The sequence below is a fragment of the Strix aluco genome, chromosome 6 (genome assembly GCF_031877795.1).
Source record: "Strix aluco isolate bStrAlu1 chromosome 6, bStrAlu1.hap1, whole genome shotgun sequence".
Classification (NCBI taxonomy): Eukaryota; Metazoa; Chordata; class Aves; order Strigiformes; family Strigidae; genus Strix; species Strix aluco.
In genome coordinates this window covers 40,180,369-40,196,923 of record NC_133936.1, presented here as the reverse complement: position 1 = coordinate 40,196,923, position 16,555 = coordinate 40,180,369, and the positions used below count along the sequence as shown (strand labels likewise).

The window sequence follows — 16,555 nt, the reverse complement described above, 5'->3', positions numbered from 1 at the left end:
CTCTGCCTAAATATTTCAAGCCAGAAATGCAACCAAATAAGTCAGCCTTAGTGATAAAAAAGCCCCCTCACCTTCTGAAATCTTTTTTAAAAGTATCAAAGTGATATTTATATAAAACCTAAGCCTCCAACCTTGAAAACAGACATTTCAGTACAATTCAATTTTTGCAAACATTCTAAATATTTGGGGTTTATTTCCAATTCAAATATCTTAGACATTGCCTCAATTGAATTGCCATTCTCTAGCCAACTCATACACTAATGTTTGTTATTTTAACAGCTACTCTTTAGGAAACGCACATTTGAACAATATAACAAACATGGATATCTCCTTAGCTACTCCACTAGAACCCTTGCAGCAGACTTTAGGGAAAAAACAATTGCCTTTATTGCACAGAAGAAAACAATAATGAAGCAAAAATGTTAAAGGCATCAAGATTATAATTGCATGCAAAGAAACATAACACAAGAGATTCTATTAAGAGAGATGTTTTGACGCGTATAAAGACTCAGAATAGAATGAGAGTGACACGTTCAGCAGAAACACACGATCAGACCAGTGAAACTGAGACCAACCCAAGCGAGGAGGCAGCTAGCTCTCTGTAATTCCAATTCCCCATCCTCAAATGAGGATGCTGATGAAGCTAGAAGAAAATCTAAACTACTCCAAATCTGAAGCCACCACAGTGAACATTTTTCTCACAACCTAAATAAATGAAGATCTGCAGAACTGAATTGCTTCTGGTGACTCTGAGGCAGCAGTACCAGGACCAGCAGAAACTGAAAATCATGGTGATGTGTAGGAAATGAAACCCAAGAACTCCTTGAAGAGCAGGCAAATTTCTGCAAAACTGTCACAGAACATATTCATGGCTTCACTGAAGCTGAACTAATAGGTTTAGAAGTATACCGTTTTATTGGTACTCTATAAAGAGGTTTCAGCTGCATATCCCTCCTCCCTTTCTCTATCAAAGTGGTTATCATATAGAAATTAGTTTCTTTCTTTCAAGTAAACACCACATCTAATTACTCACAGAGCTGATCTGAAAGTTTCCTCTTAATTTCTGAGTCAAATCAATCACATCAAAATATTCCTGAATTTGAATAACTGGATAAACTTTAGTTGTAAAGAGAATGATTAAACTTGACACCTGTTCTGTGAAACTGATAATGACAATGCCTTTTCAACCAATATGATTAGATTGGTTTAATGCTCCCAATATTAAATATGGCTGTTTTCAGGTCTAAAATTCAGATAATGAGAGAATGTAGAACACAAGACATAATTTAAGAATAATGAGATTATTTCTATGTAAGCAAAGCTTTCAGAACATTTCAAAACTATTTACCTTATAGACAAGCATAAAATTTAAGTGACGTATTATAAAGATAAGATAGCTAAATAATAATTTAAATAGTACTATACGAAGACTAGCTATCTTTTTATTCCCATTAAGAGTTCAAATGTATCCGAGGTCAAATACTTCATACTGTGGATATGAAGATTGAAGTCTTTTTGAAAGAGGTTTTAAAGAGGTGTTTCATATTAGTGATGGAGGGGCAACAAATTAATCAGTAAAAATGTCATTAGTTCATCTGAAAAAAAAAAAGAAAAAAGATAGCAAATGAACAAGGTAAAGATTAGATAAAAGAAACCACAGAAGCCCTGTAAGAACTGCCTAAGGAATCCTAAGTTTAAATTAAATTGATCTGACAAAATGGAATCCACTAATATCATATTAAAACTGTTTCAAAACCAAAATTCGAGTGTTGACATACCAATCCTTTGGCACCCCCTCTCACTTTCTCAGGGAAAATTCTTTGAAAAATTGTGGCCAAGGATTCAATTTTATTTGAGAGAATGTGTGCATGTGTGAATGAGAGATTGAGTGTGCATGTGTGTAAGACTGGCCAGACTCTTAACATCTGAGAAGAAAAAAAATGTTCTAATCATATATTTGATACACAAAAAAGCATAGAAATATCATCCAATATAATATAATACATAATTAAAAATGAGTAAAATCAAGAGGTGCTGCTCTGTGAGGGAACAGCAATCCTTCCTCACACCTACAGCTATACAAATCAACAACTTGTTTCAGTAGAAAGTTACAGAAGCGAGGGTTCTGTGTTATCACAGTTTCCATTTTTCAAGCTGCTGATATTTCTGGCCAGTGACCTGTAGGCTGAGTCCTTCCCTCTGGCCACCTGTCTCCTCCTTAGGAGTAAACCAGCTGTGGGGTGTCACTCGGCACCAGCAGCTGGGCAACTGCCAGAGCAGCCGCTGCTCGGAGCATAGCAAGCTGGAGAGATGTGCTGCTTCTGGTGTCACATCTGGCTAAGGAGGTGGTGGGGACCCAGCATCCTCCAGCAAGCGCAGAGAGCTGGTCAGGGGTTGATGTCACTGATGTTTCTCTGGGTATTTCTCTGGGTTTTTTTGTAAGTCTGGGTAAACCCCCTTTGAAGCAGACTGCCTCCAACTCTTTTCTTTGCTCTCTTACATACACTTTAACTGTCCTTCCTAGCATAGTCTTCACTTTCACTGAAAGCAAGCTGCCACTCGGATAGTCTAACTCTGGGGAACTCAGGAAAAATGTATAATTTGGAGTGTTGCCTGGAAGCGGGCATATGCTCATACAAATGCCCTGCGGAACAGGATTTACATTTCAGAAACCACATTCCTTTCTCCCTCCACCAAGACAAAGAGAAATGAAGTTTCTCGCTATGTATTCCACACAAAAAAAAACTAACATACAGGAGACAGAAAACATACAAATTGAAGAAACCAACTACACTTTTCACAATGTTTATAACTGCAACTCCTTAGCAATACACAAGAAACAAAAAAAAAGAGAAAAAAAATGGTGTAAGCATCCTATCATAGATTTCTAAAATGCAAGAGACCTTACTTCATTTCAGTTACAATAATGCCTTAAAGGCTACAGCAAAGCACTTGAAACACCACAGCCAGTCTCCAAACACCTTTTAACGAGCTCCCACTGTACAAGACCTTTTTAAAAATCTGAGCCATGTGTGCTAACTAGCAGAAAATACCTAACAAACAATCAACAAAATGGCTGGGATATAAAAATCTTTGGTCTTCAAAAATATGTCATAGTTTATCTTAAATATTGGAAAGGTTTCCTAGTATTTACTGGTTTTACACAAAAACTTCAATAGGCTTTCAATCACTGGTTTTGAAATTCGGTGTGTAAAGCCACCTGTGAAAATAACTTCAGAGCGGTTTCATAAAAGGGCAGCATTTTATGACAATATATTTTCATCCTGTAATTATTTCAAATACACATTTGAATTGCTCAATAGGACGACTGCTTCTTCTGTCAGCCAGTTTCCTCCCTTTCCTCTCTTCAACTGTCATCAGCATTTCTCTCTCCTGCTGTTTGCTGAATTATTGTAATGGAGATATTATTAGTGAATCACTCTAACTTTGAGTGGTCAATATTTCCACCAACCAAGAAATAGAAGCCAAAGGTAGTTTTTCATTAAAGCATGGTCATTCTGGATGAAAAGTGAAGCCTATTCAGTAACCACACTATGGAACTGCAGACCGCTTTCTTTTTAAAATCAATATATAATGATAGACTCTTAAGGTTCCTGTTATAAAAGAAAGAAGTTGCATTTCGTTCTGCAAAATATTTCTAGTTTAGAATAGTTTTCAAGGACAGCTCTGGCAACTGAAGGATATATTTAAAAATAGAAAAAGAGATGCAAAGTCCAAACAAATATCTACAGTTAAAGCAGCTGTGACTCAACTTCAAAATGCATGCAATAGTAACCTTTTTTTGGTCTTTCTATTGATGTGGAAAACTGGTTCTTTAAAGCAGAGGTAACATCCTGGCAGAACACTAATGGTCTAATTATTAATGTTTCTGAAGTCAAACCTTCTAGATGGCCCATGGTCTGCTGATATAACCATCTCAAAGAGAGATCAGAAGGACTGGTGATTTGGCAACGAAGAAAATCTCCAGAAGTTTGGATATCTGCTGGGTACCCTGGCCTGTGTAAGAAAATGCTCCTCAACATGGCAAGAGTAGCAGAAAAAAAGCAACTTCTGCACAACAAAAGAGGCTCTAAATGTGTAGCAAAGTTACAATTACTATCATCCTGTATTTTCCAAATGCACATTGCAGAACTGATCTCTCTAAAGAAAAATAAAATGAGATACAAACATTGCTTTTTCTTAAAACAGATACTCACCAGTAGTTATCACAGCCCTCTGAAATGATATAAAACATATTATATATATACACATCCCAAAAACCCACAGAGAATAACCAACAGTTACACGTGCCAGAAGAGATTAGTATGGGTAGAAACATTTGGCTTGTGGGAGTGGGTGGAAGGGGAAAAATTTTAATCAAATCCATTACCTGGTTATTGATTTCTCTTTGCCAGACTGATCCTGTAGAATACTTATAAAGCCTCTGACATTGAGATGTTTGGCCAAAGATATTGGATTAGACTAAGCAAAACCTGAGCTTCTCATGTAATCTCTCATATTTCATTTATATGTGATTTATTCCTTTGTCCGGCAGAGGCTTTTTATTGATAAAAATAATGAGATTGAGAATCCCAAAGGAAATCTAATGCCCACCCACTCAAACATGTTTGTGAAATAAAAACAGTAGACTTTGTAGGCCTGAGAGAGAATGAAGTTATGTGAAGACTGCTTCCTTGTATTAAAAGTGTGAAGCTTGCCAAAGATTTTGAAATAAACAAAGCTACTTCTGAAATTAAAATTTTGCTATACTTGAAAACACTAAGTGCATGGTTAATACTGTACACTGGGGAACTGACTGAAAGACTTCTGAAATAGTTTTTTCTTTGCAGAAGAAATGAATGCAACTTTTTTTTCTTTTGACTTCCTGTATTAGCTCAGTTTGATAAAACACCTTAACAAATGTCCAGCCTGCTAAATATGATGTGTTACATAATGCCAGTTAGATGACTGAAAATTAATCATGCCACTCAAAATAAGTTTCTAACTATTCTTAAAATGAATATGTAATCTGGTAACTAAAGGCTTTGTTGAACTATATAAGAATCCAACATTCCCTAAGAAATTAAATCATTATGCCTTTTCAATACAAATGCCGTTCAAAAGTCCTAAGTAAAATGTAGCAGACTATCTTGCATTTCTTTAGTAGCTATCAATAGTAATAAAAGGATAAATAAAAACCATCTGTTTCTGCAGTGAACCCTGAATTAGGTTTTAAAGTCTCTATTTCAAGACACAAATCAGAATAATTCTATTCCACTTATAGCCAGCAGAGACCTTTGTGATTAATATGAGTCTTACAACTCTTTCTTATGTTAATGTTTAAAGGGGTGTTAAAGGCTTTTAAGTCCCAGCCTTGTTTAATGTATAATGTGGAACTCAGCATTTATGATTCAAAAACTAGCAGAAAAAGTCTTCTGAAGCTCACTGTTTATAGACCATGTATTAGCAGTAATCTCCGAGATCCTTTCACTGAGAGGACCATAAGTCTGGTTGGCTCAGTGGCCAGACAAAAAGGGTGAATGCTGACATTTTTCTTTGTCCCCCTCCCTGGCTCTCAGATGTACACAGCAGCTTGCCTGACCAGTCTTAGTCTTCATTTGAACACAGAGTTTCTCTCATCACTGACCCCTGTGAAATCCCCCAGGGCAGTAAGATCCCTTCCTCCCCTACGTTTACCTACGGGTCACGGGCCATGAATATTGTTACCTACAGATGCTAGTTTTTTCTTGTTTCAGTTCCTTACTCTCAGGCTGAAAGATGCAATTAATGGTACTCCATAATTTAAAGAGATCATGAAATCATTTCAGCTTTTTCCAAGATTTCTGTAGACAGAAACCTCTATTGTCCATAATGAATCCAGTAGAACACAGCTCTGGGATGTGTTGCACTGACTGCACATCTGCAGGCCACCTGGGCAGCATGTGCTCAGTACTCCTGACTTGTCTGGAAGGAGTTCACAAACTGGAAGCATATTGCAGAACAATACAGTGCCTACACAAGTGAATTATCCAGGAGGCACAGGGCCTGCTTAGACAAGTTTGGGATTGGACAGTAAACCCATGAAAACACATACAGCTCTTTAACACCACTGGAAAAACACTCTGGAGCACAGCAAACAGGAGGGTACCACAGCAAACAGGACAGTACCTAAGCACATCACAGCTGAAACTTTTCCATAATGGAATTTGAAAGGGTCCCTGATGGAGCTGAATTCTCAGCCTGTTTCTCCCTCAACATCTCAGAGGACTTCCTTTGGTTCTGAGTGGGTTAACACATGTGGTGTTACCTTAGCGTGACTGTTAACCCAGCCTGGGCAATGGGTGGTAACAAAACCCAACACTTTAAAATCACTGACTTCATAACTTTCTTCCATTCTTGAAGAGCCCCAAAAGTGTATGTGATGATCTCTAATTAGAAATAGCCTCCAGTAGCATAGTCAAATCACACAACTTAATGATAAATTACAGCTTACATACAGACAAATGCTGCTGTATTTAACTAAAACTATCAAACATTAGCTTGTAGCAACATTTTGTAGACCCTGGAATCATAACTTAAGCAGTAACTGTTTGATCTGGAAGTCTCCCTATTTTCACCAGATAATACAGCATCAGTACTTGCAAGTCACTACATTAAACAAAATGGCATAATAGATAATTCCTATTTCTTCTCATAGAAATAAAAATAAATCTAAGACTAGCATTAGGAATTATGAAAGTATGAGGAGGAATATATTTGATGTCAGTATAATTTTTTAAATTATCCTGTTATTGTGACTAAAGAACCTAGTCACTCAATATGTCATAAAACGCTTTTCACTTGCTGAGGCTTCATGGGCCATGTACAGTTTTAGTTATTTAAAAAATATTATTTGCAAAATGTAACCAAAAAGAAAGCAGCCATTTATTTTTAGCGTCAGATTGTCTGACTCTCTTCATACCCTGTAGATGTTTCTCACCACACACTGATATATGAGAACATTATGATCAGCAAGAAGATTGGTGTGGATCGATACATGGGCATCTACCACTAACGGGACCCTCCTCACCAGTTCAGTCCGGAATGGGGGCCAAGAGCTGTAGAGGTGGGGGATGAAAAAAGCAGCATGCTCCCTGCTTGTAATTCACCTTGATAGTCAAAGCACTTCAGGCTCTCAAGCTACAAAATTGTGTCCACTGTGAAATTCTGAAATTATACATGTACCTGCCAAGTTGTCAAGTCTGACTTTGCTCCTCAACGCTTCCCTGCTTCTCCACGCACAAGTCCTCTGAGATGCAGTGAGCAATGAGCAGTGTCAGATTCTGCTTGTTACCTCTGGACAACTGATCATGGCTGGCTTGAAATGCAGCCTGCCACTCTTTTCTGTGAATGCCTTCCCACCTGAATTTTGCCCCTCTCTCCCACCACTCCTCAGAGGTTTCTCCACACCCTTCCTCCATTTCTCAATTACTGTTCTTCTGGGCTTTGTAGTCTATCTTTTTTTCATACTGAAATTCATCTCTGGATAGTTTCTTCAGAAGCCCAAATGACAAAAAAAAAAAAAACCAACAACACCAAAACCTAAAAAACTAAATCAGGAACTTACCTGAGCAAGAGTTCATTTCAGTTTCTCAGTTTACTCTGACTTCAATTCTGCTCAGGAATTTACTTTTTTAAACCTTAAAAGTTACACTCTGACAGTGTCTTACTTCCACAGCTCCGATTTATCAGTTGCTGCTGTTTAAGACTTTGAGAAAATAGCAATATCCTGGACCCTTTCTCTCACTCAGGATTGTCAGCAACATTTTGGTCTTGGACTCAAGAGGCTACCAGAGTGCTCAGTCACCCACAGCACCACAGACTTAGAGCCTGGAAGAGGTTCTGAGCATCCAACTGGATGTTCCTAATTATATCCTATCTTCTCCATTTCAAGCTTTAAATTTCTGCTAGAGACAGGGCATAGCTAAAATCAGGAGCAGATTTCACAGCTTTTGGCTGCTTATGTTTTGGCCAATGTAAGTTCAGCAGTGATTCTGTGCTGCTCAGCTTTATGCAGCTGGAAGAGACCTTGGTTTTAGAGCTTTCTGCAGACCAAGCATTCATAAATGTTTCATGGCTGACTACCCATAACCCCCAGTCACTTGGGGAGCACCAGAATCACTGCCCCTCCATAGCCTACTCTGATGTGCTACAGAATTCCCCTGAAAGCTTCTTGTGTGAATTCAAGCCGACCTGGAGTTGCTATTCCCATCCCAACCCATTCAAGCACTCTCTGAGTCCTCACATCCATCCTCAATATATTTTGCTAATTCCTTCTGCACCCTCTCTCTACAGGGCTGTCTTTCTCATCTATCCATGCATAGATTTCCATCAGGGTAACATCACCTCCTTCAGCTTCAAGAGATACAATCTAGAGCTGCTTCTGTTCTTTCAGAACATGGATTGTTTGCTTAGCCCAACACCTCATCTTTCTCTTGCATCCCCTCACTGGCACCTTTTTCCAGGATATCAAGCATTAACTACCTTTCTTTTCAAGATGCTTGATGCATGAATGTATTTATCCTATCTTTTTTTTTTCCCCCCTAATTACTGAGGAGACAATACCCACCTCCAGTTTTCCAATAGCAGCAGAACTTAAAGAAAATCCACAGAGTTCAAGATCACTGCTGTGGTATTTTTTGGTATAATAAACAAATTGATAACAGTTTTGATTTATTTCCTCAGTAATTATGAGAGTTGAAACAGCAGCAGAAAGAATACAAGCAATTCTGCTTCTGATTCAGGTGAACAGGCATTACAAAAGAGTTGACAATTTCACAATTTTCAGTGCAAGTTTTAAATAGCTTTAAGAACCTACAGTTTGTACTTCTTTTCAGTTCAGAAATTCATTGTATTCCACAGACTCAAACAATGTTTGCATGAAAAGGGCTACAAACATTTTAAAAGAGTTGACTTGATTAATTTTTATGAATATATTAAGGGCATTACCTATTATACTACCACATGCGGAGCAAAAATACAATATTTTACTGTTCATTGGGATTTTATCGTATATTAACAAACACCTCTGTTATGCTGCAGAGCTTGATTCTTTAGCCACCCAGGAAGGTTAGTAATAAAGACAAATAAATCTAGTACATGACATGAAATACATTAATGTAATTAGAGTATGGTTCTTAAAGGAGCAGCATTAACATCTTCAGCTTATTCTGGAAACTGGCAGAAGATGCAGATTTTTATCTGCGATTCCAAACATTCGGGTCACCTGGTAGCCCCAGGTACACTACGCAGCTCTTCTTCAGCTATCCAGATTTTGAACGTGAAGCCCACGTGGATGGCTGTGGCAGGAGTCACTCTGACTCACTCTCTCCTTCACACATATAAAAGATAAATTGAAAAATATTCCTAAATTTTTCAACAGTGACAGGAACTTGCAACAGCTAATTCATCTGCAAAGTACTATTCAGCCAGACTGGAGTAAAAATAGTGTTTGTTTTTGAAGTTTGACCAGTTGTCACCTGAGCTACAAAAAGGAAGAACTGTTCTCCACCCTCCTTCCAGCTGCTGCACTCTGTAGATGATGGGACCTGTTTGAAGTTTTACTTTTATTTAAAAAGCTTAAGGCAAAATTCTACTCTCAGATCTGCAGAGTGCATCACAACAGAGATGTTCTTCTCTCCTCACAGGCACAGAGCTAGTCTGCTCCCCTTCATCTATTGTCCTGGGAGCCACTACCATGTAGGGAGAACACATGGGGGACTAAGACCTTTTGTACAGACCAAAGAGCACTGAGCACAATGTAAAAAAATTATACAGCACCAGATTCCAGAGCTTCAGCAAACCACGTACTCTCACCTCACTCTACTTTGCTCAGATGTGAAGGAGATCTGTTTTTAAGCAAAAATAATCTTGGAATGAAGCACATTGTCAGTGATGGGGAAAATACGACTCCTCCATTCCCTCCATCCAACAACTCTTCAGAAACTCAGTGGCTTTTTTGCCCCTACGACTCAATGGCATTACGATACTTAAGGATATTTTTGTACATCAGTACTAGGAGAGATTCAAATGACAAATCTCAGCATTATTATGTATTAATCAGCCAGCAAGGTCCAGAGCCTAAAACATACCCTTACCCAACAGCATCTTTAGCTTGAATCTTATAGGTCTTCATAGCTACCAACAAGACTTGCATCCTTACCCCTACACAGTGGTGGCACAAAGCCAACCATGAGAAAGATTCTTGTTCAAGTAATAGTACACTGTGAACATGTAAAAATGGATTTTTGGAATTTTAAGTCATTTGTATGTACAGAAGCACCAGTTAAATTGACATCGTAGGTCTTGTGTGTGTGTGTCTGTGCATGCATGTGCGTCCCCTGACTATACATAGAATATTTCTCAGACCAGAGGTGGAGATTGTTCTAAACCTGATTTTACAGATGGAGAGAAGAAACGTAGAGGAGAAATAATCTAACAGAGGATAAAAAGGAAAGAATGTAGAAGTCTGGGAGTTCTACACAGATTTCTGAATCACAATTTAATAGCCCAGCGCCACAAAAATATTTTTCTTTTCAACTTTTGGATGAACATAATTTTAAATCTTTAAAATGGAAACAAAACTACAGTTGATTCCAGAAAAATTCTATGAGAACTTTCCATTCTTATTTAATTGTTTTTACTTTCAGAACACCTGATATATAGAAGTTCCCTACTTAAAAAAAAAAAAAAAAAGTATGATTAAATGTATTCTGTCACATTATATATATTTTATCCAGTAACAGAAGACAATATTTTAATGGCACTGCTTTTGACTCACTCCAGAGCATTCAGCAGGAGTCAATTCATACTGCAGGAGAATGATGATGTACCTCAACTCATTTTAATTTCAATAATTGACTGAGAAATAGGAAAGCCTATTGAAAGGACTGTATTCTGGTCAAAGACTAATGAGAAAATAGTTTTGAGTCTCTGAGTCAGTGGGTGTCATGGTAACAATGCATTATCGAAATCTGATTAGCATGCCCAGCAGCTTTATAAATGATAACATGCTCTTCTAATTGTATTTTCCTTTCTTCCCCTGTGATGAGTTTTATATTCATAACAGGTATAGGTAAGGCAGCATTCTGTTTATCTGCAAGTTAGACTTAGGATGTCCAGCGTGCTCACAAACTCTGTGCAACCTGTCATTCAGTAATAGAAAAATTTTCCTACCATCTTAAAATAAGAAGCTGAGCTTTCCATTTCTCTCCTCCTGTATTATATGTAATTAAGTCAAATATTATTCTCTTATTTTAAATGTATAAAATTATTTCTAAGGATATACACACGAAAAAGAGAACATTGTGAAACAAGCATCTTAAGAAAATGCTTTTGTTTCTCAGGAGAAAGAGATGAAAGAAAAGAGTAAGAGCATACTGAATTCATCCCAGGAAGCATGATTGCTTGTTCCTGAGGTTTTGAAAAGAAGGAGGGGATTTTCTTGTGTTTAGAGGATTGTGTGTGCATTTGCTAACTCATTACAATATCAGAAATCAGAAGGAAACAGAAATCAAATAGGATAGTTTTCCTTCTCATGAAGGAAAGAGCCAATATTGCTTCATAAAATAAATACAATGAATATACAAGGTTGGAGGTTTAATAATGCTCTTTTTATAAGGGAACCTCAGGTGAGTAGCCTGGGCAGACCTTTATTATATTAACAGTAAAGAACTCTCTTACAACTGCAGCCTCACAAATCTGATGCAAAATTATTTTAACATATAGAGGTTCAGTCTTAACAAATAGAATTTTTTTTTTTTTGAGACTAAAACAGCATTCTATTTTTCAACAGAATGACCAAGAAATCTATGTCATGTTTGGCCTATTTCCATGGCTCTTTTAACCTAAATATTTATTTCTCATTTTCAATGTTCACCTTCATTTATTAATTTAGCTTCAGATCTGAAAGAGAAAGGAGGAATGCTCATATTCTTATTCTCTAGGTAAATTCAAATAACTCTTAATCATATGACAGATAATGCCTAATACAAGAAATCAACTTTTCAGTATTTTATTAATAATGGAACCGTGTTTGTTATAGTGCACGAACATGAAGAAAATGAATACAGCGAGACCTAAAAAGCTTATTACTCCTTGTTATGTTCACTGGCACGTGGACAAAGTTTAAGATGTACAAAATACTAAAAGCAATCAATCTTAAGTCAACACACTGAAAGCCAGAGGAACATTTATCTACATGTTTGGAAATTCAGCAGAGAGTGCAGGGTTACACTGAGAATAGAAAGTCATCAAAGCAGTCCAGTGAACAAAGAAAGAGCAAACAAGTACTCCCCAGAAGGGATTAGTGGGAGTTCAGGGGACTGTTTGCACTAACCTTGGATGGAAGCAGCAGCCCGAAAGCCAATCAGTGTGACCTTCACCTGTCATGATGATGTTCCCATCAGGTAAGGCCCACATTTTCCAGAGGTGGTCATCGCTGCCAGTGACTACAATGTCTTTTCAGGTATGTAAAGCCAAGCTACAACAGAAGAGAAAGGCAGATTATATTCTGTATCAATTCCATTTTACGTGAAATACACAGCAGTGAGATTAATTTAACTCAGGGCAGCAGCTACAGAGGACTGATTCTGGAGGGACTGAACAAGCAGTGATGCTTTCTATGCTCTTAATAATTTAAAATATATGCTATGTAGACGAGTTTCTGCTGCTACTGAAGAAAAAAACAAAACATGACCAACTTCTGTGAAACCAGAATTGTTTTCACATTCTCTTGAAGTTCCAGTTGATTAAAACACTCAAATATGTTCTAAAATACCATGTTAGATGATGTTCTTACAAAATGCAACAAGGTAACATATGAACAAGCTGTACCAATGTGAATCACTTTTTCCCACACCCAAAATAACTTCAAAAGCATTGGTGTGGCAGTCTGCTGCTGATGGCCAAAGGGAAAAAGGACAAAAGGACTCTGCTTTTTTTTTTTTCTTTTTTTTTCCACTGTGCCCACAGGTCTGAAGTCTCCTACCACTGAGAAATAACACAAATGATAATTACAGTCCAGGAGCTACAGTCTTTGCCATCACTTTAGCACCTATTCACTGGGACTAGGTCAGAAAATCCATTTCAATTCTATACTCAAAATGTGTTACATGTTTTCATTTTTTATTATGTAGCACACTGGGATGTAATGGAAATCATACACTTATCACACCCTATACTGAAAACTTGGTTTATTTTTCATTTAGCAACTGCAGTGCAGCTTAAAATGGATCCAGGGAAGAAAATAAATCTGTTGGAAAGATAACAAGTAGTGTATTTCATATGGATCTGGTTATTTGATTTAAATTATTGTAATGCTTTACTATTTCTTGAACATCAAAAAGTATCTAGGAGTTGACTTAAGTCCCAGGAGTAGATTATTTAAATAGATTAAATCTGGAGTTCAGAATCAAAATGCAACAATGGGGAGAGGAATCACAATCTGTGTGTGCACCTATTTCAGCTGTGCATCAGAGCTGACAGTTTGCAGAGAAAAACGCTTGTTAAAATGGAACGAGAGTAGAGAGAGATGATGCTAAGCAGCCAAATAGGAAGAAAAGAGAGGTCCTGGAAGGCACACTATTATAAAAATCTTTTTTAATAGTACCTTTCTCCTGCACTAAATTATTTCATAAAACCCCTAAACCAGAAACACAGCTTCTACTATATTGGGAAAAATAACTCCCTCCATCAAATCCATGCTAAAAACATATTTATGTCAACTAGATTTTCATCAGAAAACACACCTATTCTTACAGTTTAAGGCACAGTCTAGGAAGATTTCTAATGATTCATCAGTTGAATTCATCTGCTCAACCAAGGAGCATGGGTTTTGTGCATTCTCTAGTTTCTTAGAGAGAAAAAAAAAAATGTTTTCTAACTTTGCCTAAAGAGAGAAACTTCCTTTGAATTTATAGGAAGAAAAGAGAAGAAGGGAATGATGTTATTTAAGTTCTCCAGAGATGCACAGAGAGCAATCGTATCACTTAGATTGGCCACAACTGATATCTAGAAGAGCAAGGAGGGAATAGAGATAAAAGGAGAGAATTAAAGGCTGAAAGAAGGCATGCCAGTGGCCTGCAAATTACAAGAACAACTGTCCCAGAATCCCTCTACTATCGGAGACCTCTGACACACCAAAAATCCCATTGCAGTCTTCTGCAGCATGCATAGGCACATACCATTGTTATTCTGGGGACTGCTAAAAAGGAGACCAGCTTCACAGAAAAATGAATGGTCTAATAACTATAAAGATAAATCCATCAGGGTTGCTGCACACACTATTCTCTCAGCTTCTAAAACAGAGGACCTTCCTCACTGGCATGCACCTGGCCATGCACCACAAAGAAGCAAGATCAGCACAGGAGTATCTTTTATTGATAGCAACAAGCTCCTATGCTCCTCTGGATGTAGCAAGGGAAAAAGCAACAGAAGTGGATTCAGGAAAACTAGGGAGAGAAGAGGATGCCCACTGCAAAACCACTGACAGCATGTGCTACTGCAGGAAGCTTAATCACCGAATCAGGTCTGTCTATGATGCAGTTAAAAGACTGGATTTTTCTGTTTGGGAACAACTTTATTGCTGTGTTATTGGGAGAAAACAAACAAGCAAACAGTGTCATATGGATGCAACTTATGTTTTTCTCTTCATCTCTTTCAGATACTTCAGATACCCTCCAGATATTTCTGCTATTAGTCGAGTGCACGCCTGTTGTGAAGACTTTCCATCAGTTCTGTCTGTTACATTCTTCCTAAATATCTGCCTTCTTGGTTCCCAAGATGTGTTGCACAGCCTAACTTAAATCGCCTTCAGTCCACCTTTCGCTCAAAGAAAAGCTAATTCTACTGGCTTCCCCCAGACCCCAACTCGCTTTCTGAACAGCCCTTACCCACTGGCTTGGCTGCAGCTGCCTATGGATGTGATCTGCCCCGTCATTCATCCTGCCTCGGCTCCCAGGAACATTTTTCCTGTCCTTAAACCTCCCAACACACTTCCAGTCCAACGTTGAAATGTCCAGACTCCTTCAGTGACTAGATGTTCCTAAAGAGCTTTGAGACAATCCATAAAGTGAATTTCATATGGAAGAAAGTATCTTGCTATCAGTATGAAGCCCACAAGTTTATTTTTCACAGGCTTTTCTTTTAATTGCAGAGCTCTTGTAAAATGCTGCTGCTGTCCAATGTTTTTTTTCTCCATGCCATTTTTACAGGCACACAGTGAACACTATTTAATTAACAGCAAATTTGTGACATAACCACTGTTGAGCTGCTTCTAAGAAAGGGAAGCCCATTCATCCAAAAGGCGTTCTATATGCAACATTAATTAGGCACCCTTGTCTTCATTTCTGGCAATCCAGCATTGTATAGATTTTTGCTTCATCTCTGTTCACAGGGTCTAATTATTTCCAGCACAGAAGACTTTGGGTAGATTGGAATAGAAATCAATAATGGAACATGTGTGATAGGAACATTAGTTTTCTCCGCCTCCTCCTTTGGGATAGAAGTGGGATCAGAGGAGACTCAGCCAAGAAAAAAACAAAAAAAACTCTCAGAGATTTGCTGCTGTTGAGTATATAAATACCCATGTTTACACAACTCATTCTGGCACTATAAGACATTCTCATCGTTTCAGCACTTGCCATGGTAGATATATAGTGCTCCCAGTAATTTGCTTTCAAAACAATCATTGATTATTTTAATTTATTTTGACTGAACCATAAATAAAAATATGTTATCTTCAGATGCAAAATACTTTCAGTCTCAGCATGTACTACATTTGATCATTTCACACATATAAAATCAACCTTCAGGTTAAAAGCTGTTAAATCCAGAGCTGTCTGTATAACCTTAACTGTGTGCTTGTTTTAATACAAACACTAACTGCATTGCACTGAGGCAGGGGAGATCTCAGTTAGATGTGAAGGAAAACTTTGTGGCAATAAAGTTTTTGAAAGACTGGAACTGATAGCCATCTGCCATCATTAGCCTGTTCTTAAAGCTCCCAGCATACCTATCATGTAGTATCTAGGTAGATTACTTCCATCATGGTTAGGAGAAGGGACTGGTTGGTGTCTTGAGGTTCCTTCAAGTCCTAAGGTAGCAATGTTCCTACTGAGCCACGGTTCATTCAATGGACAAAACACAGTGTTTAGATGTGAAGAGCAATTATAAAACAATGAAAGTATCACCTCAAACCTCTGCTAAGGCATAAACAGCAGTTAAACCCAGTTGCACAGGTGCAAGACAGTAAGGCTTACAAAACCCTCTAAGATTTTAAAATCATTTTAGTGGCTAAAATATCTCACAAAATCACCACATATTCAGCTTTTTTTACTAGCTTCCTACAGATGTCAGGAGATTGCAGGAATAGGAGTCATCCAGAAATAAAAACCTAACTTGAAGAGTCTCAAAATTAGGCATTCTGAGAATGAAGAATGCAAAATTAATGACCAGTTTAGTACTCTACATGACTTGTCCAGTCTCACCCAATTGCTTAGAGAGAAAAAAATAAGGA

General features: G+C 37.7%; 1 protein-coding gene across 1 annotated transcript in view; it reads right to left on the bottom strand.

Annotated features, from left to right (window-relative positions):
- SPAG16 (sperm associated antigen 16) overlaps positions 1 to 16,555 on the bottom strand; it is a 468,867-nt gene that overhangs the window by 206,395 nt on the left and 245,917 nt on the right. The window contains 1 exon segment of the mRNA XM_074829742.1: positions 12,377 to 12,520. Coding sequence (XP_074685843.1) covers positions 12,377 to 12,520 — 144 coding nt within the window.